This window comes from Nanorana parkeri, unplaced genomic scaffold (assembly GCF_000935625.1).
Source record: "Nanorana parkeri isolate BGI_ZX_2015 unplaced genomic scaffold, ASM93562v1 scaffold834, whole genome shotgun sequence".
Lineage (NCBI taxonomy): Eukaryota > Metazoa > Chordata > Amphibia > Anura > Dicroglossidae > Nanorana > Nanorana parkeri.
The window spans coordinates 471,116-495,619 of NW_017307102.1; the positions used below are offsets into that span (position 1 = coordinate 471,116).

Here is a 24,504-nt window from a genome sequence, read left to right on the forward strand (position 1 = left end):
TCTGGCAAAGTGGCGGGGACCATATGAGGTGGTTGAGAAGGTAGGGGAAGTAAACCGAGTACATCAGCCCGGGAAAAGGAAACAATACCAGATCCACCACATAAACTTGTTAAAACCCTGGAGAGAGTGGGAGCGGGTATCTGCATGGTTGGGGTGAACGTAGAGTCTGCAGGTGTTGACTTGGTACACATTGCTACCACCTTGTCCAAACCCAACATGTAAAAGAATTTCTACAGAGAAATAAAAACATGCTTACATGACTGCCAGGATGCACATCGGTAATTGAACATAATAGTGTAACAGAACCTCATGTAAAAGTTCAGGTAACGCCTTACTGCATCACAGAAGCCCATAGAAAGGCTGTCTCCAAAGAGGTTTGGAAAATGCTTGAGCTCAATGTCATTGAAGAGTCGCAGAGTAAATGGTCAAGTCCCATCGTGTTGGTAACGAAACCCAACGGCCCGAGTTTTGCCTTGCCTAGGGCAGCCCCAAACTAGAATACACCACTGCCAAAAAGCTGTCAGTTTGTTCTGTCTGTTGTAGCAGACCATCCCAGAGGGAGGCTGGGAAAGTTCTGTTCGGAGTTTATAGGTCTCCCAGGTTCCTTTCCTATACATTTAGGAATTGCTGATCCGGATTCCAGTGCTGGGGTTACCCCTCTCTCCACTGGCAATTTAGTCTTACCTGGAACCTATACTCAGAGCTCTCTGCCTGGGGATCAGACAAGTCCTGTCTGAGAGAGCTGTAAGGTTGGTGAAAACTTACAAACAGTTTATGTGGAGGTTGACAAGCGGTAGGCCTGCTCAGCCTGTTAGTAAGGAACTATATCTTTTATTTGTGAAGTTAGTGCCGGGATACGGCTTTTGATATCTTGTGAACCACTGTGAATGCTCTTGTAAATATCCCCAATAAACACTGCACTGTTTGCCACTACTCCCCTGGATTTGGTATCTGTGCCCAAGAGACTGCTTATTCCCAGGGGGCTTATGTACCAGCTACCGATCACCTGCTCACACTGTCCACAGCACATTCTCCCAAAAGGATTGTGGCTTCCTAGGGTAAGTTTTGGCAAACTCCAATCTGGCTTTGTTATGTTTCTGTGTCAGCAGTGGAGTCTTCCTGGGTCTCCTACCATAGCGTTCCTTTTCATTGAGATGGCGACGTATAGTGCGAGCTGACACAATTGTACCCTGTGCCTGAAGGTCAGCTTGAATTTGTATGGAAGTTGATGGAGGTTCTGTATCCGTTATTCGAAAAATCTTTCGCTGCATCTTTGATCAACTGTTCTCTTTCGTCCACAAAGATTAGCTACAGTGCCATGGGCTGTAAACGTCTGGACAATATTGTGCACAGTGGACACAGGAACATTAAGATCTCTGGAGATGGACTTGTAACCTTGAGATTGTCCATGCTTTTGCACAAAAACTTGGAATCCAATGTTGGTGCCAATAATTCCGTCTAGTCCATTTATGGAGTTTTGCGTGAAATGTGTCAGAAGTGGCTTTTTCTTCCTCCACTTTGTTGTGTCATACCAATACCATTATCTGACAGAAATGCAGGGGTGCTAATATTTTTGGCCATGACTTATATATATATATATAACGGAAAATTGTATACTTGCCTATTTTCCTTTCCTGATGCCAGTACATGGCAGCATACAATGGGTATGGCTCCGCCCCCAGCCCAATCACAGGACCAGTTATACTATAAATTAAAGCCCGCCTCCCAAGGCCACCATTCTCGTAACAAGTACTCAATGCGAAAGCCATGGGAGGGTCCTGTATGCTGCCATGTACTGGCATCAGGAAAGGAAAATTACCGATAGGTAAGTATACAATTTTCCGTTTTCCTGATACCGTACATGGCAGCATACAATGGGATATAGCGATCACACAAACAGTGAGGGTAATTCTGAGATAATAAATTATTTGTACCACATTCAGAACCAACTTCCCCATGGATCATATTCCTGGATAGACCCTGTAATGGGACAGGAACATATGGCAGGTTACTGCCTTCCAGAATAACTCTGGAGGAACATCACTGAATTCTATCCGTCGGGATGACAGTCTGCGGAAGAGCGAACCCAGAGACTAATCTGTGGCTCCATCTGCTTGACCAGGCACAATGCATGTGACCTAGTGCACACAGAGTGCCACTTACCAAAACCACCAGAAAGATGAACAGATCGACCTGAAAGAAAAAAGGTAACCTCCATGCTCTTCCCCAGCATAGCAGCCACATTGCTGGCATGAGCTGAAATAAAAACTTTATCCTGGAATACTGGCAACATTGATGTACTATTTAGATGGAAGGCTCTTCCAACCTTCAGAAGATGCTGGGAGAGAGAGATTTAGGACTACCTTGCCTGTGAAATAGTAGCAAGAAGATGGTTGCAGCCCAATCTTGACTATCCAACACACTCCTCAGCGAGGAGATTACCGAAGGGAAACTATTCTACATGTTGCTGTCCACACTGAGTAAGTGTGAGCTATATAAAGTCGAGGAAGGAAGAACATATACAGCACTACTTTTAGATTCCAAGGGAAAGAAGAGACTCTTCTGAAGAGTGAATCCTTGCGCAAGTCCTTAAGAGCTGGCTTATCAATTAATGAGCTACTCATTGTGTCTCAGAGGATGAATATAGAGGGTACTGACACCCAAGTAGACATTGTTAGCCTGAAGAAAGTCCAACATATCTGTCATGGCAAGGTGAAGAGAGACCAAACCTTTTAAGCTTGCGAAGTCTATGAAATTATTCCACACTGTAGAATATATGTGATGTTGAGTAGGTGCTGTAATATTCAACAAACACTCTGACTGTAGATGAGTAATCCAGGCAAGGCAGACTTCATTTCCAACCTCCGAGCCACTTATGGTAGTTTTGGATGTGTTTGGATGTAGCACCTGCTGTAGAAGGTCTGAATATTAAGGATGGCTAGAAGATTCCAGGGTCAGAGAAAAGAGAGGGAACCCTGGACAGATGGGCGACAAGCAAATTATTGCCATCACCCTACCTGGATAATTGTGGGTGCCATTTAGGAACCTGAATCCATTTTGACTGAGGAAACATATACAGTATGCAATAGAATAGCCATTACTCGTTCCCTTAGAACGTTCTCTTGACAAGGAGTGTTTGCACTCTGGGCTCTTAGGGATTACTCTGTGCTCTTAGGGATTGAGATCTGGATAATTCACTTGCTGCTGATCCACAGGAAACTGCTGGAAAGGAAAACCTTAATTGTCATCCACGGCTTTGTGGCTTATAGTGTCAGCCAGGAAATTCTGGGGAGTTCAGTGCTGAATCCCTTTTTTTTTGGAGGTACATCCATCACCAGTGAGCAGTTCCTATACCTATGGGCAGACACTACATCTATGGAAAAAACATAATTCAGCTGTTCATTGAACTAATACGGAGGTTCCTTGGATCTGAAAGGCTCTCGAACTCCAAGATGCTGCGGACATTTTCCTCTTGATGGACTGTCACTGACCTTTAACCAAAGGGCTGTTGAAGTGATTTGCACATAGGAATCTCTTTATTAACACGATCACTGGATAGGGACATAGATAACAGCTGAAATAGGCTTGCCGCCTTCAGCCACAAATAAGAATCTCATATTTGAAATCATCCAGAACCAAAGCCACAGGGAATGTGTTCTCTTTCGTCTGAAAAACCCTGTTGGAAGACTCTTAGCAGCCAATAAGTCCAATGTCACCAGTTGAATTGGATCCTACTTGTCAGCTTGTCCATGCATGTGATCATCCCAGTACAGCCATAGTTTGTGATGATGCAGCTGAGTCAAGGTTCCTCTCTGGAGTCACAAGGCCAGGAGGCTAAGCAAGTGTTCAACCCGCCGCCATGATGGAGGAAGCATCCGAATTAATCCAGGCAGCAGAAGGAGCTTTAGTCTAAATGATCACATATTTAGCCTTTTCATCTTTTGTCTCTGCTGAAAGAAGCCCCTTGTTTGCAGAACTCAGTGGATCATCAGAGCAGTGCCTCATCCCTTATCAGATTGAGAGGTTTCAACCAAATGAAAGGAGCCTCAAAGCAAGCTTTTTAGCTTCCCCCTAGTTCTTTGGGAATCCATTTCAATATATTAAATGTTTATTTGAAGGAAAAAAAAAGGTTGTATATATAGTAAAAAGGTATAAAACATCACTTCAAAATGTATCAATTAAAAAAAAACTAAAATATAACTGACCCAAAGTCTATATAGTTTCTTTATTAAACTGAAAAAGATCTATTGAAAGCATTAATTTTGCTGGAGGGAGTGACATTAAGTTTCCTATAACCAGCACAACCCATCTTAATATACTGCTTAGACAATGTGAGTAGTGCATCTCACAGTTGATGTATGCACTCCTCTTGGGTTATAACTGTAGAGGGTGACTGATGGAGGAACAAGACTGCTCTGTACATATCTGCCTTTAAAGAGCCTTCTTTGACACCAGAACAACATGTGTCATTTTAAGAGACCTATAAAGCAAGATAACACTGAGAGTCTCAGTAGAGGATTGACAAACTGTGCAGGAGGCAATATGTTGTGGCTTGTTGCTGCTGATACAGAAAATAATTTGTAGACTGTGAAAAGCCCTCATAACGAACTGATCCTTACAGGGCTGAACCTTGACAATTGCCACCCTGCAGTCCAAGGTGTGGGTTACTTCTTGGAACAAAGTGAAATACAGAAAATGCTTGTCTGGATCCGCTTCAGCTGCGGCGTCTCGGTATACCGCGAGCTGTAGCACGCGGTATACTTAGCTTAGGGTGACGGGAGGACGCTACTTTGTGTCCTCCAGTTACCCTAAGGAGAACTATGGGGAAAAGCCCTAACCCCATAGTTCTCCTTTAAGGTGCAATACTCTACTTCAATCTAGAGCTGTCCCCACAGTCCTCAAGCTTCTGGATGGAATGATGCCCAGAATCATTTAACCTAGAAGACTGAGGAGATATCCATAGGCATGCCCCTAGAAGAATGGCACCCTTCAACACAGTATAATGATACAGAGAGCAGCGTTGATGTCATCAGGTCAGCTCCACTGTCTGAATCATTCTAGGCTGCCCCACCGTTGGCAGAAGATGGGAAGAAGCACGGGTGTCCCTACAATAATCGCCACCTGAGGCAGGGGGGAATTGTGTTAGTGGTCACATTTCAGGGGGGTATTTGGGGTGGTCCTGGGGAGTTGTGCACCACTCAGCTCTGGTCAGCATCCTGCTCAGCTCACTGACATCACTGGTTGTCAGTAGCTTGGCAGGACACTGGCCAAAACATCCTGCTCTGCTCCTGCTAACCAGTGACATCACAGGTTGACAGGAGCTGGGTGGAATTCTGGCCAGAGTGTCCCAGGTTGCTAAGAGCAGGGAGGGAAATATGCATGGCCCTTACACATCTCCCCGTCCAGCTCTTAGCAACCTGGGACACTCTGACCAGAAAGGGGGCAGCAGAGAGGCCCATGTGACCCAAAGAGATGCTGCTTGGGGCAACAGCCTAAGACTGCCTCATGATAGGGACAGCCCCGGGAAGAAGAACGCTGTGCACCATATGAACACCCTTAAGATTTTGTGAAAGGTAAGCTTTCATTCATATATAACATTTGCATTTCCCGCGCGTTTTTCCGTGCGGAATCCCCCCCTGAAATCGCGTTTGGACTATTTTGCGGTCCCCGCAATAGTCTGAACAATGCACATTAAAATGCATTGTTTTTTTATGTTTAGAGCGGTTCCGCGCGTATTTGTATGGCCAAATGCACGCTGAAAATCTCTGATATGTGAATGGACCCCAAGTGTGGTGCAATTTGTTGGCCCCTGCTTCTCTACAGGATGAAGGTTTTCCTGTTGTAAGGCGGTTCCTGACATTTTAGTGGGACAATCTGGGTTTTTCTGCCCTCTAAGAAAAGTTATTTTGTTTGTTTCCAAATATAGGTATGATTGGAAGGATCAGGGTGGGATCAATATCCCCATTTTTGGATGGTATTAGGAGGTTGGCACCAGCAAAGTGTGTTATATATAAGTACAACCTGCATCAGTGTTACAAGGCAGATTATAGAAGTGAAACTTTGTGCGATGGAAACTGTAGAAGCCATCTTTAGCTTCCTTTAAATCTAAGTCTAGCTCCACACACAAGAAGTATGGACTACACTATGAAAAGACACTGCGAATATTACATGTTCAATCTATTTTTTCTTTCTGACATTTCTCTAATTCTATGTGATTATAGTGAATCCCTCTTCTACTCTCTATGTTGGTTAATGGCGATTTAAGGCAGTTGTCAGCATTATGTATTATTATAGTCATTGACTCTAATGAGCTTTTATTTAATCACGTAATAGAGTGTCAGGAGCCGGCAGGTCCCAAAGGCCCATCTCTGCAATGATGCAGGCTGCTAGATAACAAAGATTAATTAGGTAACTTCTAATATGACGCTGCACTGAACAGATAACAGACACTTTTCCTAATGAACAGACGGCAAGTACTGAATTTTCCACAAAACATTAATTTGCTTAAAGGGACCCCCCCCCATGGATATTTTGGTTATGGGTGGAGCTTGGTGGCTGACTTAGCCTGTAGTTTCTTACAGGTCTTAGATATTTCAAAAGCAAGATCCATTATTCTCGATTCCCTTTTCCTGCCCACCTTGGACGTTTGGGTGTTTCCACCCACCTTTTGTTTTCCAGCGCCTCCTGTTTTACACTATATTGCCAAAAGTATTGGGACACCCCTCAAAATCATTGGATTCAGGTGTTCCATGAAAATTGAAATTTCCTTGCTACTAAATATTCCACGGTCACCTGTTAGTGGTATTATAACAAAGTGGAAGCAACTCCAAACTTCATGTGGCCTTCAGATTGGTCCAACAACAGTGCGTAGAGAACTTCATGGAATGGGCCATGCAGCTGCATCCAAGCCTTACATCACCAAGTGCAATGCAAAGCGTCAGATGCACTGGTGTAAAGCACACCGCCACTGGACTCTAGAGAAGTGGAGACGTGTTCTCTGGAGTGACGAATCACGCTTCTCTGTCTGGCAATCCGATGGGCGTGTCTGGGTTTGGCGGTTGCAAGGAGAACGGTACTTGCCTGACTACATTGTGCAAAGTGTAAAGTTTGGTGGAGGGGGCATTATGGTGTGGGGTTGTTTTTCAGGGGTTGGGCTCGGCCCCTTAGTTCCAGTGAAGGGAACTCTGAAGGCATCAGCATACCAAGACATTTTGGACAATTTCATGCTTCCAAGTTTGTGGGAACAGTTTGGGGACGGTCCCTTCTTCTTCCAACATGACTGCACACCGGTGCACAAAGCAAGGTCCATAAAGACATGGATGAGCGAGTTTGGGGTGGAGGAACTTGACTGGCCTGCACAGAGTCCTGACCTCAACCCCATAGAACACCTTTGGGGGGAATTAGAGCGGAGACTGTGAGCCCGGCCTTCTCGTCCAACATCAGTACCTGACCTCACAAATGGTCAAACATTCCCGTAGACACACTCCTAAACCTTGTGGACGCCTTCCCAAAAGAGTTGGAGCTTTTCTAGCTGCAAAGGGCGGGCCAACTCAATATTGAACTCTATGGACTAAGACTGGGATGCCATAAATGTTCATGTGCATGTAAAGGCCGGCGTCCCAATACTTTTGGCAATATAGTGTATATAAAATACATGCAAATATGGGCACAGTAGGTGTGCAGCAGACATGTGCACCGGCAAAAAATGTGTTTAGTTTAGTTTTGATTCGGATATTACGTTATTTTGTTTTTCGGGATTCGGGTCCAAAATTCAATTCGTTTCAGGATTCGGATGAAATTAGTTAGCGGTAGTCTGTACGGAATTTAGTTTAGTTTGCGTTTCGTTCGTGACAGCAAAGTGACACATAAGGGGGAGAATTTTTTCTCAAATGTCACTTTGTTGAAACGAAATTTCGCCCAGCAAATGAAATTTCGTACAGACTACCGCTAACGAATTTCGGAATCGGAAATTCGGATTCGTTTGCATTCATTATATATGTAATTCGGATACATCCGAATCTCAGAATTTCCGATTTTTCGTTCGAATTTTGATTCAGAACGAATTGCACATGTCTAGTGTGCAGATCCACTCTCTGAGAGACATCAAATACTGCTGAAGTCCTATTGATCAGGTGATTTGATCCTCCAACCATCAAAACTGGTATATTGATTTCGGGTGGACTGACCCTTTTAACTATGAATGTGTTCCCAGTTACTGAAAACTGAACTTTCAGATGTTCCTCTTTCGGAGATATTTGTTGTCTCTGTCTGTGGAGTGGTTAGCAAATCCCCCGTTTCCCTAAATGATAAAAGCCTTGTTCTTTTTATGTTTAATTATTGGTGGATTGAGGCTATGTGATGAAAAGTTATCTTTTCCATGTTATCCACTTATGGCTGTAATTACCATAGAACTGTAGAATGGGAAAAACCAGTAACTCAAGGCAATGAACCAGCAATTATTTTCACTGATCTGGCTACTAAAGACAGAAGTTGGCCACTGCATTTTACACATCCTTGCCCTCTGCACTGCCTATCTGTAACCACTATCTCATATACATTTTATGGTTCATGGTTTTTCAAAAGACATTTTCAATATTGTGAAATCTGCATTAAATTAATACCTGGTGATCCTGCCTTGTTCAAGCATTTCCTGTCATAGGGTGACAATGTCCTGTCTTTGTCTCTCAATGTTGTTCCTGCGTTGTGTCACAGGGCATCTGGTGGAGACTAACCTTTTTAGCTCACATTGGAGCTGATTTATAAATTTTCTGCCCAGTGTATAGCTGGGCGAATGCCGGTCGCACAGGAAATACCACCACTAGATGGTGCTGAGGAGCGTAAGGATGTCCTATGGTCCTCTGCTCCATCTAGTGGCAGTAGTGGCATTTGCCCAGCTGTACGCTGGGCGAAAGATAAATCAATCAGCCCCATTATGCCGGCATGGTTCACTGTTGTTACCTTCAGGAGTCCAGCCCTGAGAAATGCCTTGCAGTAATCTGTGAAGTGCATGTATACATAAAGTAGTTGCAAAGAGGCTGTGGGAGACCTGCAGCACTAAAATGCAACAGACTCGGCAAAACAAGGATTAGTATTTAAAAAAGAACAAGGCAATTGTTAGGGATGCACTGATACCAATATCAGTATTGGTATCGATGCTAAAACCCGATACTGGCCCTTTAAATGTTGTCATTGATTTGGCTGCCGCAAGGTCTCACGCTTGCTGGGGACCTCGTGGCAGCCTTCTGGGGACCTCGCGGCACCTGTATACATCGCCGGCCACATATCTTCCACGTCCTGAGACCACCACACTGACACAGAGCTGAATGCGGGACCCCTCAGGAGAGGAGGAGGGAGACTGCAACCCGACAGCGGCACCATGCAGCCCCCTCTGGGGTAGTTAAAATGTATGCGGGTGGCAGAAATTGGGGGTACAGAGATAGGGGGATAGCAGACATTGGGGGAGAGCAGAGATGGGGGGAGCTCCCCGATGTTCAGAATTTCCACTCCTACACTCCTGAGATCTGCAGATCATTCCTATTCATCCCAGCCAATGCACATGCTATCTGACTGCAGAGCATTCTTCCTCATCTCACTACACCACTATATTTCAGAAGAAATTCAAGACAAAATGTAAATGTTTTCATATCCTAAATTTTACATTTAAATGTTCCTTCAAGTCTTTACTTTTTGAGTTCAGGCCAACTTTAGAGCCAGTAGATCAGCTTAATAGTCAGGCAACTAACATTTTTAGACGGAAGTTAAGTTTGCACCGTTTTGGAGACATTTGAACATCCTGATTTTCCTATTCAATATCTTCAGCCAGTTATGGTTAACTAACCATAATTTGCTAATCTAAAAGTTGAATCGTATTTTGACAATGTTTTAACACTGGGGGTGAACTGGCATAATGCAAGCAGCAATGCTTTTTGTGTATCTCATAACACCCATTTGGAAATGAACATTGAGCAATTAAATAAATGAAGTGGGTAACTGCAGGTTCTCTGCAGTATGGCAGGCCACATATGTGAAAGCAAATATAATACGTATAACTTTTGGAAAGGCGAAACCACTTTTAAAAGAAGACCGATAAGTTGTGCTACCATGGTATATCTTGTTGATATAAAGTAGACAGCTGACATTGTTCTTTCACACCTAGCGACTGCACAGCTGGTGACACATGCTTACTACAGATCCCAGAATCCTTGGTGCTCCACAGGAATTACTGCAAGGTTTAAATAGACCATCAGCCATGTGAGTCCTCATGTTACCTTCCAAAACGTTCTGTTCCTTATTGGATGCTGCAGCTGCCAGGGGGCTCCTGATAGGCAGATGATAGTTGCTGTCAAGCCCAGCCAGAGTATGGAGTAAACATCGAAGGCATTCTTCCTCGACTAAATATAACTCAGGAGATGTGTGCTCTGAGCAGCCGACTCTTACCCATGCAAAAGTTCAAAAGCTTACTTACATACAACAAAAGCTTCAAGGGGCACTGCCCAACCCTTGTGGCCTGCCCATCTGTAAGAAAGCTTGGCTTGGAGATCTTGGGCTACAGCGACCATGCCAGCCCCTCAGCGGAGAATTAGAGCCAGGGACAGGAATAATGTCTTAGCCAGGCCGGAGTTTTTGTCTCTCAACCAGCCACCAACATCACCCCAGGAGGCCCGAAACTTCAACAAGAAACAGAGTGGACAATATGGAAACTCCAGCGAAGGTGCCCGGGAAAGACGGCAAAGCCAGCCGCTACCAGAAGAGGACTGCATGCAGCTAAACCCCTCATTTAAAGGGATTGCATGGAATTCACTCATGGCTATCGATATAGCTATGTCCAAAAGCGTTGGAGTTTGCGCCAACAGTACCTCATCATGGGCAAGTGCACGTTCAATGGTCAAGCTGATCGGAATAACGAGCCATGGCCTACCCTGGATAGTTGGCACACTAGTTTGTTTATGGAGTAGCAACACACTGGCCGGACAAGAAGTCCTTATGAATCTACTTCTGGGTAAGTCATTCCTTAGTACACTGTATTTATTTCATTCTGGACCTCGACTTGTTGCTATCCCATGGGAGGGGGGTGCAGATCTCGTAGACAGTAGTCGCCAATACATGGTATAGATACAAGGGTAGCAGCTGATACACCCATGATCAAGCTGTGTATCTACAGGTGAAACTCGAATAATTAGAATATCGTGCAAAAGTAATAGCAGTAAGTGCTGCAAAAGTGGCCCAAACCAAGTACTGAGTACAGATGCATGCTTGTACTTTTCAGAGGTCCGATATTGTTCTATGTACAATCCTTGTTTTATTGATTGCATGTAATAATCTACTTTTTTGAGGTTGTGGATTTGGGGTTCTTGGGGTTTTCATGAGCTGTAAGCCATAATCCTCACAATTATGACAAATCACGGCTTGAATTATCTTGCTTTGCATGTAATGAGTCTCTCTAATATATTAGTTTCACCTTTTAAGTTGCATTAGTGAAATAAATGAACTTTGCACGATATTCTAATTATTCGAGTTTCACCTGTAGATGATTTCCCCCATGTAAATTTAAATTCAACAGTAGTCCTAATGCGATGGACTAAATCATGAACTGCATAACCACATTGTACATGATGGCATTCATGTATCCTAAGCAAAAATTATTTTGTCATACTTACAAGGACTTGGCCAAAATTAGGGGCATGCATGTTACTTGCACCTAGCCTCCAGTTGGTATATGGGAATTGGACTCTGTGCCATGTTGGCTTACAGTGTCATAGACACTGAGCTCACCGTTCTGTATTCCAACTGGAGACAAGTTTGATGTGATTCTGTGCTGGAAAAACATGGCTAAGACCCGAGCAGGCCAGCTGTTTCTTAAAACTTGTTTAACTTTGGATACAGTGGCAACGAGAACCCCATCTCAGGTTTATTGCTGTAAATCTTGTCCTGAGCGGCACAATCACTGTTGTGTTGGACCAGAATAAACAGAAGTGTGTTTGAAGTGGTCACAATGGACAGTACCATGTAAGATCAAAATCATGAAGTAGGAAGCCGCCAGCACTCCAAAACATGCCTTTTAACATTTTATTGTGAAAACATAATGTCACATAGGTCGGTATGCCAACCAGGGTCCCTGTTCTCAAGACCCTGCAAGGCCTCAGATCATTCACATATCAACTTAGGTGTTAATTTTATTAATGTCTGTGTCCCTGCTGGTGAGATTCATCCTCTCTATTTGTTCTGACGATCATTGCCACCAGGATCAAAAGTGATGAGAAATCCCATGTTTATAGTTTTCACCGAAACAGAAATAGAGAGACATTCTTCCATATTTGCACCCATTTTAAAGTATCAGGCCAGTCTACTTCATTTCCATGAAATAACAATATTATTTTAATGGGTATCTCTGAGGCCAAGAAGTGATGAAGTGACAAGCATAGCATTGCCTGTAAAATGGAAGAAGATTACATATCCAAAAACACGAAGGGGAGATTGTACTTTGATGCACAACACTTCTTGCCGCAGACCTACCCACACCACACTACAGAAGCAGAGGAAATGGCTCCAATAGCCCTCTTGCCAACTTCTTGAGTGCATAAATGCCATTTCCTATTATCTTTGATAACGTCAGCCCTAATGTCCAACAACGCATACTTGTACTCCTGCTGATGCCTGCTATCCCTTTCTCATCGTTTCACACAACCCAGGTTACACATACTACCTAATCAGTGTCTGTCAGAAATGGATAAATTAAAATTGTGTCCTCTGCAGATACCCTTAAAATACATCTACAGCCAAAACTTTTTTTTGGTCTTGATAGAGTAGGGAGTGGTTCAAATGCAGTTGTTACAGAGACACAACTGTATATGAGACAAAATCATTCCAAATTTAAAGGAAATCCCCTCTGACACAGTAATTACCAGCACAGGCGCCCCTGTTGTAAGATTTCCCATCACCTTCTGTTGTGGTAACATCTGTTAAGTTTACAGTAGATTTCCCATCACTTTTAGTTACAGTAACAATGATCACCAGGACAAATAGAAAGGGTTAACAACCCCAGCAGGGACAGCATTAAAAACTCAACAGGGGTTCTAACCTTTCCCTACTTGATCCAAATCTTTAAAAAAAAAAGTTTGGGCCAGATATACGCTTTATAGGAAACTAGTACTGAGGGCAAAATATGTAGACTGCCATTGCAAATCTACATATACCAATGAAACCTCAAAGCTGCTCATCCACTCACTTGTTATATCTCGTCTTGACTATTGCAACTTCCTCCTCATTGGCCTTCCACTACACAGGCTCCTCCCCCCTTCAGTCTATCATGAATGCAGCTGCTAGACTCATTCACCTAACCAACCGCTCAGTGTCTGCAACCACCCTCTGCCAATTCCTCCACTGGCTTCCAGTAGCCCAAAGGATACAATTCTAAATATTAACAACCACTTACAAAGCCATCCACAACTCTGCCCACGGCTATATCTCCAACCTGGTCTCAAAGTATCACCCTAACCGTCCACTCCGCTCTTCAAAAGACCTTCTGCTTTCCAGCTCCCTTCATCAACTCTTCCCATGCTCACCTCCAGGACTTCACTAGAGTCTCTCCTATACTATGGAACTCTCTACCCCAACCTGTCCGTCTGTCTCCCACTCTGACTGCCTTTAGGGGATCCCTAAAGACTCATCTCTTCAGGGAAGCCTATCCCACCTCAAACTAACCACTCAACCATCACGTTCTCAAACAATTCATCCACACAGCTACCTCCTCATGTATCACTTCCCCCACCCTTCTAGATTGTAAGCCCTCAGGGGCAGGGCCCTCCTTACCATGTTGTATTGTGATTGTAATGTCTGCCTTATATTGTAAAGCGCTGCGCAAACTGTTGGGGCGATATAAATCCTGTATTATAATAATAATTTGCTTGGCTGTTAGGCTAACCCTCTACCTTCAACATTTCTCGAGTGTTGATGCTACAAGTAACAGTCATCACTGTCCACCAGCTTAACAGTACTCCTATACTAAGAAAAACAAAGGCACTCTAATCTCTAGGAGTACTGTGCTATAAATACACTAACAAAAGATCAGATTTTGGCTTCTCACCAAGTGGCTGCTGTGTTGTCAACATAAACTACTTGAGCTTCTAGTTATTAAACCCAGTTCTACCCAAAAGATCATGTGATCAACAACATGTATACTTCGTGATCAAATCTGTTTAAAGGTAGAGCTTCATCGTGAGCCTTATTATACCCTTGTGGCACTTATTCACATATTCTTCATTGCAAGGTAGCGATGTGGAATTCGTCTGGTGCAAAGCTGAACAGTCCACTTCATAGCCATGACACCCAGAAATCAGACCTCCATACTGTGTGGAACTTTAGCCAAAAGCTTTTTTTTTTTGGTTTAGATATGGATAGGTTTATTGCTGTTTGTGTCCCCATTGGGGGGATTTTCTATCATTTACTGTCAACAGTGTAAAAAGTGAGATGATTCAATTCAGTTGGGACACTCTATCGTGTAGGGATAGGCTACCATGGCACTTCTGCTTGGGTAAAAATACAAATCCCATTAGGCCACATGTGTCAAACTCAAGGCTTAGGGGCCGAATCCGGCCCACCAGGCCATTTCTAGACTTCTACTTTCAGATCTAGGTATTAAGTTATTACTAAAACCAGTGATAATCGAATGCAGAGGCAATTATGATCAAGATTACATAGATTTATGTAGTCTTACAGATACCTTTTGAGGGCAACCATAATGTTGATGTGGCCCATGATTAAATTGAGTTTGACACCCCTGCATTAGGCAATGCAAGATTCTAACAGTCACAGACATGATTACCAGAGGCCGAAGCATTTTGGGATTTGTAGCTACTTCACAGCTGGAGTGCTAAGGTAGCCTACCCCTGCAATAGGTACATGGATGAAAAATGGAGGGTTTTATCCAATGCCAAGTCCCTTTTTAGTGGGCATTTTGTTTATATTGGACTGGTGGTCTTGGAGAACAGATTTGACTGAGGACAAATCGCAGTAGAATAAGACTGATTCTTCCTCAAGACTATTTAAGGGGGATGTACCTTTACCCCCTAATTAAATGTAATGGATCATTAGACTGTATAGGTAAACCCACAAGGAATCCTTGCACATCATTCAGCATGTAGAGGGTAGTACACCCATAACCCCTTCAATTCCTCTATGACATGAATCACAATCAGCTTAGCTAACCACAGTTCATACAACAAGATTTATGATATATACCTGCTGACTCAGAACTGTTCCCCGACTGCCACAACTCTGCCCACACCCCTGCCATGGACTCCAGTCAGACAGGATGCCTTAATGACACAAACAAAACTTTGAAAACCCATCACCACACAACATATGAAAGAGTGAAAAACAGAGAGCAAAATATATTTAAAACCAAGAACAAAAATGTAATATATTGCAGCTTAGCAGTCCTTAGATGTGGTGGCTCCTTTTTTGGCATTGTACATTTTGTGCAAGTGCAGATCCCCTGAGAAATCCAGTATTTTAGTTTTTTGGGCTCAGGCAAGCTCTAACGATTAATGTGAAACACACTTTTTCATGTAGTTACGATAGGATGAACAGACATTCCCATTTTCTGAGGAGAGTACCCGTTTTCAGGGGGCTGTGACAGGAGCAAAATTGTCCCTGCTTGTAGCCCTAGCTTGTGGCCCCATTAACGTTTGGCAGCCACCCAGGCATAGTGGCAACAAAATTGGATCCGTCTCCTCCCTGCCGCTTGATTGGACAGAGGAGAGACGGGAAGAAGCTGGAATGTGATTGGTCTTTACCCAGGGTAGGAGAGAGAGCAGCAATATACATTTCAGTAAACTGGCACACCGAGGGCCGGATTTACTCTCTCTGCTGCCCCAATGCCAGGTTCCTCAATGCGCCCCCCTGTATGCAGGCTGCATACAAGTGATCTCGGCGACATCGCCGAGATCACTTGTACAAAACAAGGCCCCACTGTACATTTAGCCATGTTTGCCCAAAGCAGGGCTAAATGTAGAAAACAACTACCCGCCCGGCGCTCAGAACTGCATGTCCTGGGAGATAGGAATTCCACACCCCTCTACTCCCTGCTGCCCCGAGGCTGGGCATCGGTTGGCCTTGTGGGAAATCCGGCCCTGGGCACACCAGCATTTAGGATTTATATTTGCTCAATATCTCAAAGCTCACAGTACAATATACAAATATGACAGACCAAGTTCATCATCCCAGGCTAAAGTCTCGTCACCACTATACATGAATTAGCTAATGTAGCCGCCTACACTAAGCAGAAGTGAGCTGTTAAATTTAATGTTGCTTGGTTGTAATCAGCCAAAGCCAAATTGATAGTTCTGCATTCATTTGGTCCCCCCTAAGCTCAGAGTTATTGTTTGCTTCTGCCTGCTGCTGGGGTATGTCCTTGGTAATGGAGCAAGAAGATACATTAATGCTGAGATGTAAATATTTACAGTATATCTCCCTGGTCAATACCAAGGAGGTTTTTTGCCAATGGAGGAGGCTAGGAGAGGATATAAATATTTGGGGGTGACCTTGTGAAGCTTTCTTCTCCCCAGGCTTCCTGCCTGCAGAGGGTGTGTATTGGAAGTCTTGTACCCCTCGGCCTGCTGCCTAAGGAGAGCAAACATGTGCCTTTGAACTAAAGACTTAGCCTGGGGCCTGGGCTGCCATGGCCTTCCTGGAGGGATTTCTTCAGGAGGAGGAGAGCTTAAACCTTAGAAGATTCACCAAGAACTTTGAATGGAGCTGCCTGATAAGCTAGAGGTGGGCTTGGACCTTACAGGAAGGTGGTGTCTTAACTAATTATGATTATTATTATTGTTCAGGATTTATATAGCGCCAACAATGTGAACAGCACTTTACAAAATATAAGGGAGGCAGTATATTTACAGTATAATACCATACAAGAGGCTTAGAAGGAACTTACCACAGCTAAGTGTCTCTAATCGCAGGATGCCATCTGGTTTAAATGTTCTTTACCTGTGAAGGCTGTGAGTACGACTATTTTTCTTTTCAGGAGTCTGCTGTGTCCTTAGGCGAGTACTGTGCCCTAACTCTCTGAGGTAATGGTGGCAAATAAACTCTAAGATTTGATTCTAAAGTGACCGGCGCCCATCTGTTCACAACCTTAATACAAATCAAGGACTCTACCTTGAGGTGAAATGTCAGCCCACTTGGATGTAAGAAGTTGCTGCAAAAAATAGACAGTGCATAACATAATAATTAGGAGGTACAGGGTCAACATATTAGAGGACTACCATGCTGAATAACAGTCATGTACTGGGAAAACTTGGTTCTTGGTGATGGAGTGCAACACAGGGGAAGGAGGAAGTGCAGTCTACCCCTAATCCACCTTCATTCAGCCAGAACAGTGCAGCCTGCAGGACTCGCTATCACCTATTGTTCTGAACTTTGGCTTCACCTGTTTGGGGACAGTGGGACAAGTGTCCCACTTCATGTGTGTGAGAGGGCACCTCCTGGAGTTTGTGCATACTGCCTCCTCCTCTGTACCGCTTGTTCTTCAAAATCAACTGCCACCACTGTACTGCCTGTTCTCCACTATCAATTGCCCGCTCTGTACTTTCTGTCCCCACCTTTAACTGCCTCCTCTGTACTGCCTGTCTTCACCATCAACTTTCCCTCTGTATTATTTATACCCCACAATCAACTGCCCCCCAATCCTTTGTACTGCATGTTTTTCTTACTCCTACTGGCACTGACATAACAGATTTTTTCCTCCCAGACTCCGAGGCAGGGGCATTTTTTCCTGCCTGTGACACCACCAATGCAGGGACATTTTGTCCTCACACTGATGCGGGGCATTTCTTCCTTCGCCATTGTTAGCAGTATTTCTTGGTTACACAGACTGTATCATATGTATGCAGTTTATACAGTGAATAGGCACATGCACTGTTTAATCCTGCCCCTTTTTAGCCATTCCCACTGATGAGTGCCATATTACCATACCCACAATTCGCCGTGGCGTGCATTTCTAGATTCTTTCCCAGGGTGCCCCAGGTCTTTACAAATCCTAGTCTTGCTCACACAGTTTTGATTTAACTGTAAAGTCAGGCAGAGTACCCTTATGGGCATTGTTAACGTTTACATATTGTTTATACTGTTTAAATATTGATAGAAATAGGGGGGTGATTTTGTGGGTGTGTTTAAAATTGAGTGTGGTCAGTAATGGCACTGTGGAATTTGGTAGAAACAGACTACAGGTATACCTTGGGTCCTTATGGTGCCGCCTTTCTGTAAAAGGGTTATTATTTAGGTTTTGTGCTGGCCCACCATAGAATATAATACCATACCTTCCAAGCTGACTCAGTAGGTATAAAGTGACCTATATGGCTGATAAGTAGCTCATGTATGGTTAGCTGTATATTACATTGAAGCCTTTCCTCAGTCTACACCACCGACAATATTATTATTATACAGGATCTATACAGCGCCAACAGTTTGCTCAGCGCTTTACAAATGGGGGAGACAGTACAGTTACAATACAATTTACCATACAATACAATTTCAGTACAATAGGGTTAGAAGGGCCCTGCTCCTAAGAACTTACAATCTACATTTTTTTTTAAAACAAACTTTATTCTGTTTTCTCGGCCATATCAATCTACATTTTTTTAAGGCTGCCTGTCCGGTAGAACATAAAAACAGTTTAAGCAGAAGAACATTGTGTCCTGAACAGAGCCAAGGTTTCCTCGTAGGTGACACTGTGCAGATTCGTGAATGTGTTTGCACGCTCCTGTTTATATTAAAATATCTTGCCACTAAAGTGCGTTTCAGTCTCCTAACCTCCGGTGAATCTCTCCCAACAACCTTCCCTGTTCATGGTTATTTGGGTCACAGAACATCGAGAGATGGATTAGGTGATCCCTGAGTGACTGCGCCACTTGCAGCTATTTCTGGGGGTTTGAATGACTAAATTGCTGACACCCTGAAAAGGACCCAGTGCTAAATCACAAGAGCAAAGTTCAGGCTTAGAAAGCTCGGAACAGATTGTGCATTCAAGGGCAGGCGCCTTTAAAGTAATCTCAAAGTTTTAAAATCCAAAGATATAAAATGTGGTACTGAAGAGTAACTTTACTATAGCACTATGAATAAAATAATGGGCTACTTAATAACAATCTGCCACAGTTCTCTGAGTCCATTGGCAGCAGACAGAAAAGAAAATTAACAGAAAAGTTGAAATGAATGTTTACAGTTTTTTATAATCATAAATATCTAAATGGGATAAAGCAAAATGTCTGCTGGGCCCCTACCTTTAGTTCCAACCTTTTATACCAATGGAACACACTCTCAATTCAGGCCTGCTGTGAAATAGATAGACCTTGCGGTTTTCTTTACAGGATGCTCCAGTCAAAAATTAAAAAATGAACATATATGTGATATACTCAATCGGAGCAGGAATGTGAGTAACTTCTTATTTGTATACTGTGTCATGGGTATCTGGACTAGACAACCTACTGAAAAATACACATTTTTTTAGCAGATAACACAGTTCTGAAAGAAATAATTCAACTGTGTTGTCTTCACATATACGTTCATTTTTTAATTTTTGACTGGAGCATCCTGTTAAGAAAACAGCAAGGTCTATCATATTTATACTGATTTGCAGAGGCATCGGTGATCACTTGGCACCCACGCGGTACTCGAGGGTACTATCCGGTCAGGTGTTCGATGGGTTCTTTTTGATTATTATACAGTAAACAAAGTCACAAACATTAAAGTACGTAGTATTCAACTCTTTTTTCAATAATAAATCACGATCAAACAAATATAGATTGCCCGGCAATTTTTGCCCAAACACTTACAGTCATCATGTTTCCACAACTGGCTCCAACTCTCTCAGCTTGCATTCCCTGAACTTCCTGTCCAGTACAAGATCACAAGGGAGAGCAGAGTCTCCAGCAGATGTCCATCTACTAGCTTGGAGAAGGGATGAGGGGAGAGGAGGGGGGAGCAGAAGATTGGATTGCCCTGCTGTGCCTGTATGTTTGTGGAGACAAACATACAGGCACAGCATGTTCAACCTGTTTATTAATGATATTGGGACTGCCATTAATAGCAATATTTCAATTTTTGCTGACGATACAAACATTTGTAGGGTAGTAAACTCGACAGAAGACATAGAAATGTTACAGGAAGATTTCGATAAAATAGGGGGGTGGACATCTACATGGCAGATGAGGTTTAATATTGAGAAGTGTAAGGTTATGCATTTTGGAGTTAAAAATACACTACTCATTAATAGGCGTCCCACTGGGGGAATCAGAGGTGGAAAAAGAGTCGGGAGTCCTAGTGGACTGTCGCCTTAGCAACAGCATGCAAAGCCAGGCAGCAGCAAATTAGGCGAGCAAGGCATTATCATGTATAACAGAATGGGAAAGGTGAATGTACTGTAAAGACAAATCCATAATTCTGCCCCTGCACAAAACACTGGTCCGGCCACATCTTGAGTATGTGCTTTCGTTTTGGTCACCAATCCACAGAAAGAATGTCCTTGAGCTGGAGAGAGTCCAGAGAAGGGTGACAAAGCTAATAAAGGGGTTAGGGGACCTAAACGATGGGGAAAGACTGCAAGCATTAAACTTGCTCACATTTGAAACAAGAAGACTGAGAGGGGACATGATATTAATGTACAAATTGTTTAATGGTGATGGGATAATCAGCAATAAACTGTTTACTATTAGTTCACTCAAGAATACAAGAGGCCACCACCTGAAACTGGAGGAGAAAAGGTTTAATCTCAAACACCTCCCCTGTGGCTATGCAACATCCACGGGCTCCCTTCCCGGTGCCAACATCTTCACCCAGTCTTCTAATAGGTTTGGTATCTTCTGCCGTCTTGATTGGACTTTATTCATCGGCGCCGAGACATGCTAATGCTGAGCGAGCAGGCAAGTAGGAAGGTTTTAATGCAGGAGAGACATAAAGCTTAATTCACAAAGCTTTAAAACAAGGATAAAGGACAGGATAAAGGAAAATAACTCACTTATTTTAAAATAACTATCCTTCTCATGGCGTGTGAGCTTTGTTAATTGAGCCTATTGCATGTCTCTTCAGAAATAAAAAAGAATGTCTGCTTGCACATTTCTTTTGAAAATGGAGCATAATAGTTAAATGTATTCTTTTAATAGAGATCTATAGAACAGAATAAAAAGAGAGTCAATATTGGCATCCAAAAGAGGAACATTTCCTCCAAAAAAGGGACAATTCTGCTACTATGGTGTTGTGCAGGGTCCAATGGGTGCCTACCATATCAATTTCATCATTAGAAGCATCCTTTTCTTGACTCACCAACATTCATCCCCTTGTCTTTACTAAAAGCTTCTCAGCCATGTACTCTTACCCCCATACCACACTTGGGCCTTGTTCACACCAAGCGCGTTCCAGGAACAGAGCAGAGCAGTTACAGACCTGATCAAATGTCCAATGTATTCCAATGGTATTTTGGGCTCTAGTCCACACCGTAGCGTTCAGTTCCAGAGCATGTAAAAAAACTGCACCAAGCCCTATATTACCTGCTCTGGAACGCATGGAACGCACGGAAATGCATCAAAACGCATGCAAACACCCTGGAACGCATTGAAAGCACATTTTAAACGAAAATAAATATTATTATTTGTTCAAATTTTTTTTAACTAACGGGCCGGTAGGCTTCAAAAACGCGGGAAAAATGCGGCACAACCCACTGCACTGCGTGTGCAGAAACTCATGCAGATCTGGTCTGCATTTGGTGTGAACAAGCCCTTAGATGGGCATTCCTCCCACACTCTTCCTCCTGGGACTCTTCTTCTGTCAATCTAAAGGCCTGGCCGGGCCTCCCTGTGCCCCGGGCCCCATAGCGGATGACTGGGTCGCTATGGCGATAGTTCCGCCACTGAGTACATAGCTCTTTCATCATGACATAAACCCATAAGTCTGTAACATAAATTGTAAGTAAATTGAAAATGTTGTATTATTAAGTTCTGTTTTTCCATTTGTCATATCTGTCATTTTTGTTTTCCATAAGCTTTGCTGTTGGATATCCTGACGGTGGCTGGACTCCAAAAGCTGGTCAAACGCCGTGGCCCCTTTGAGGTGTCTCCGGGTATCTTGGACTACCTCGTCCTTGACGTCTACTCCTTCCCAGCAAGCCATGCTAGTCGAGCCACCATGGTGTCTAAATTCTTCTTAAACCACCTGGTCCTTGCTATTCCTCTACGTGTCCTGTTGGTCCTGTGGGCTTTCGCCGCTGGACTCTCCCGCATTATGATTGGCCGGAACCATATCAGTGATGTCATGGGGGGATTTGTGATTGGCTACATGCAGTTCAACTTTGTGGAGATTATTTGGCTGCCTTCTGGTACGTGTCAAATGCTGTCCTCTCTCTGGTGATGGTTTCTATTTATGATGAATGAGACTTCTAATGAAACAAGACTAAGAGGAGAGAAGCTATTCCCTCAACAATGAATGGATTTGAATGCATATTTCTTTGTTCTATGGTCAGTGGAATTGAAAAATGGTTTTACAAAATGTTCTGTCTTAGAAACTATTAAAAATAATGTTAATCACTATCGGTATGATTTTAATCAGTTTTAAAGATTAAAAAAAAAGAAAAAACCATACAGTTATTTTCCACACACCATTCACATATTGTGTGCTCACTCAAGAACTGTCTTAAAGTGGAAGTCTGGACAAAACTAATGTAAGGATCTCAATTTTAATAGCCTCATATATACACTGAGTGGCCAGTTTATTATGACCACCTGATGTTTGTAGGCAGGGCCGGACTAAAAATAGGCCCGGGCATTTTAGACTGAGCAGCCCAATCACGTGACCACCAACAGGCCCACCCCCTCACAACAGGGGGCGGAGCCAAACACAGAAGCGCAATCGAGGGGCAGGGCCGGCCACTACTAAGTACCGGAGGGCAACAGCTGACACACAAGCCTTGCTACAATGTAGGAAGCTTGCTATAGAGAATATCTGTAAAAAATAAGTCAAGGCAACTGGACTCGCTGTATTTTTCTTGAAGACGTTTCACTGGTCATCCGACCAGCTTTCTCAATTCAAACAGTAGACACTGCACAGAGCCGGCCATCAAGCATACCGGCCCGGCCCGAACACAATTAGGTTGATTGTGTTCGGCCCGGCCCACCGGGCAAGTGCCCGGTTTGCCCTATGGCCAGTCCGGCCCTGTTTGTAGGCAAATTAGCTATAATTAGGCGCTGAAGTTGCTAGAGGCCAGACCATTATAAATAGGGAAGCAGGTTGTTTACCACGACAGTAGAAGTGATTTTTTTTCTGAAGATACGGGTAAACAACGCGATTTAACCGCCTTTGAACGTGGGATGATTGTTGGCGCTCGAAGCCATGGAGCGAGTATCAGCAAAACAGCAGAATTTGTTCAAGAGGGGCTCATTGTTAAAGTGTTTAAAGACTGGACTGTCAGCCGAAAATCTGGGTCTGAATGTGCGAATTGTGGCCGTCAGCGACTATTCAATGTTAGGGCTGAACGGAGAGTGGCAAGACTGGTACAAGACAACAGAAGGGCAACAGTGCAGTGTCAGATTCCTCGCATCACCTTTCAGCATCTCGTGGAGTCACAAGGCGGCCCAACGAAGTCATCTCGTGGAGTTATCTCGTGGTCCAACGAAGTGCTGATGGGGTGGTCATAATAATCTGGCCACTCAGTGTATATTCTACCTTACCATTACATTTACAAGCATTTTCCATATGCACAGTTCAACATCAACCCATAAAATGGTGCAATAATTGTATTCACCTATTTGAAGGGTAACTGTAGACTTTGCTGTACTTTACTCTGGACCAGGGGTTGGCAACTCTGGCCTTCCAGCTGTTGTGAAACTATGAGTCCCATGAGGCATCGCAAGATTCTGATAGCCACAGGCATGACTCCCAGAGTCAGAGGCATGATGGGATTGTTAGTTAAAGCACAGCTGGAGAGCCAGAGTTGCTCACCCTTGCTCTGGAGCAAAATCCCAGAGCCTGCAACAAGACAACATTCATGTACAGGCCTCTTTTTTCAACCTACTTAAAGCTGAACTCCAGGCAAATGGCTACATGCCCAAATAAAATACATATACTGTATATGTATTTTAGTCCTTAGAATCACACAGGTCTGCAGCGATACACAGCCCTGTTTGACAGTGCCGGTTACCTGATTTGTCTCTGCTTTAGTTCGGTAACACTTATAAGCTCCCTCCCCACCATCACCTTAAAACTAGACAGTGTAAGGAGAAGCAGCACATAGATGATCTCATCTCTCTGTCACTGTGCTTTCTCCTTCTATTAGCATGCCCCTTGCACTGCAGCTCAACTGATTGGTTCTACGTGCTGCTTCTCCCACCCACGGTCCAGCTCTACTGTACAGGTACGGCAAGAGGTACTGCAAGAGGCTGATACCAGGTCAGATTCAGATACTTACATTGCTTTCATTTAAAAAAAAAAAACACACACACATTTCAGATGTATTAATGA

General features: G+C 43.5%; 1 protein-coding gene across 1 annotated transcript; it reads left to right on the forward strand.

Moving 5' to 3' along the window:
• The first annotated feature begins 10,367 nt into the window (after nucleotides 1-10,367).
• Nucleotides 10,368-22,482, forward strand: PLPP7 (phospholipid phosphatase 7 (inactive)). Its single transcript, XM_018565335.1, has 2 exons — nucleotides 10,368-10,999; nucleotides 22,034-22,482. The coding sequence occupies exons 1-2, from the start codon at nucleotides 10,558-10,560 to the stop codon at nucleotides 22,396-22,398; spliced, it is 807 nt and encodes a 268-aa protein (XP_018420837.1). The 5' UTR covers nucleotides 10,368-10,557; the 3' UTR covers nucleotides 22,399-22,482.
• Nucleotides 22,483-24,504: the final 2,022 nt, after the last annotated feature.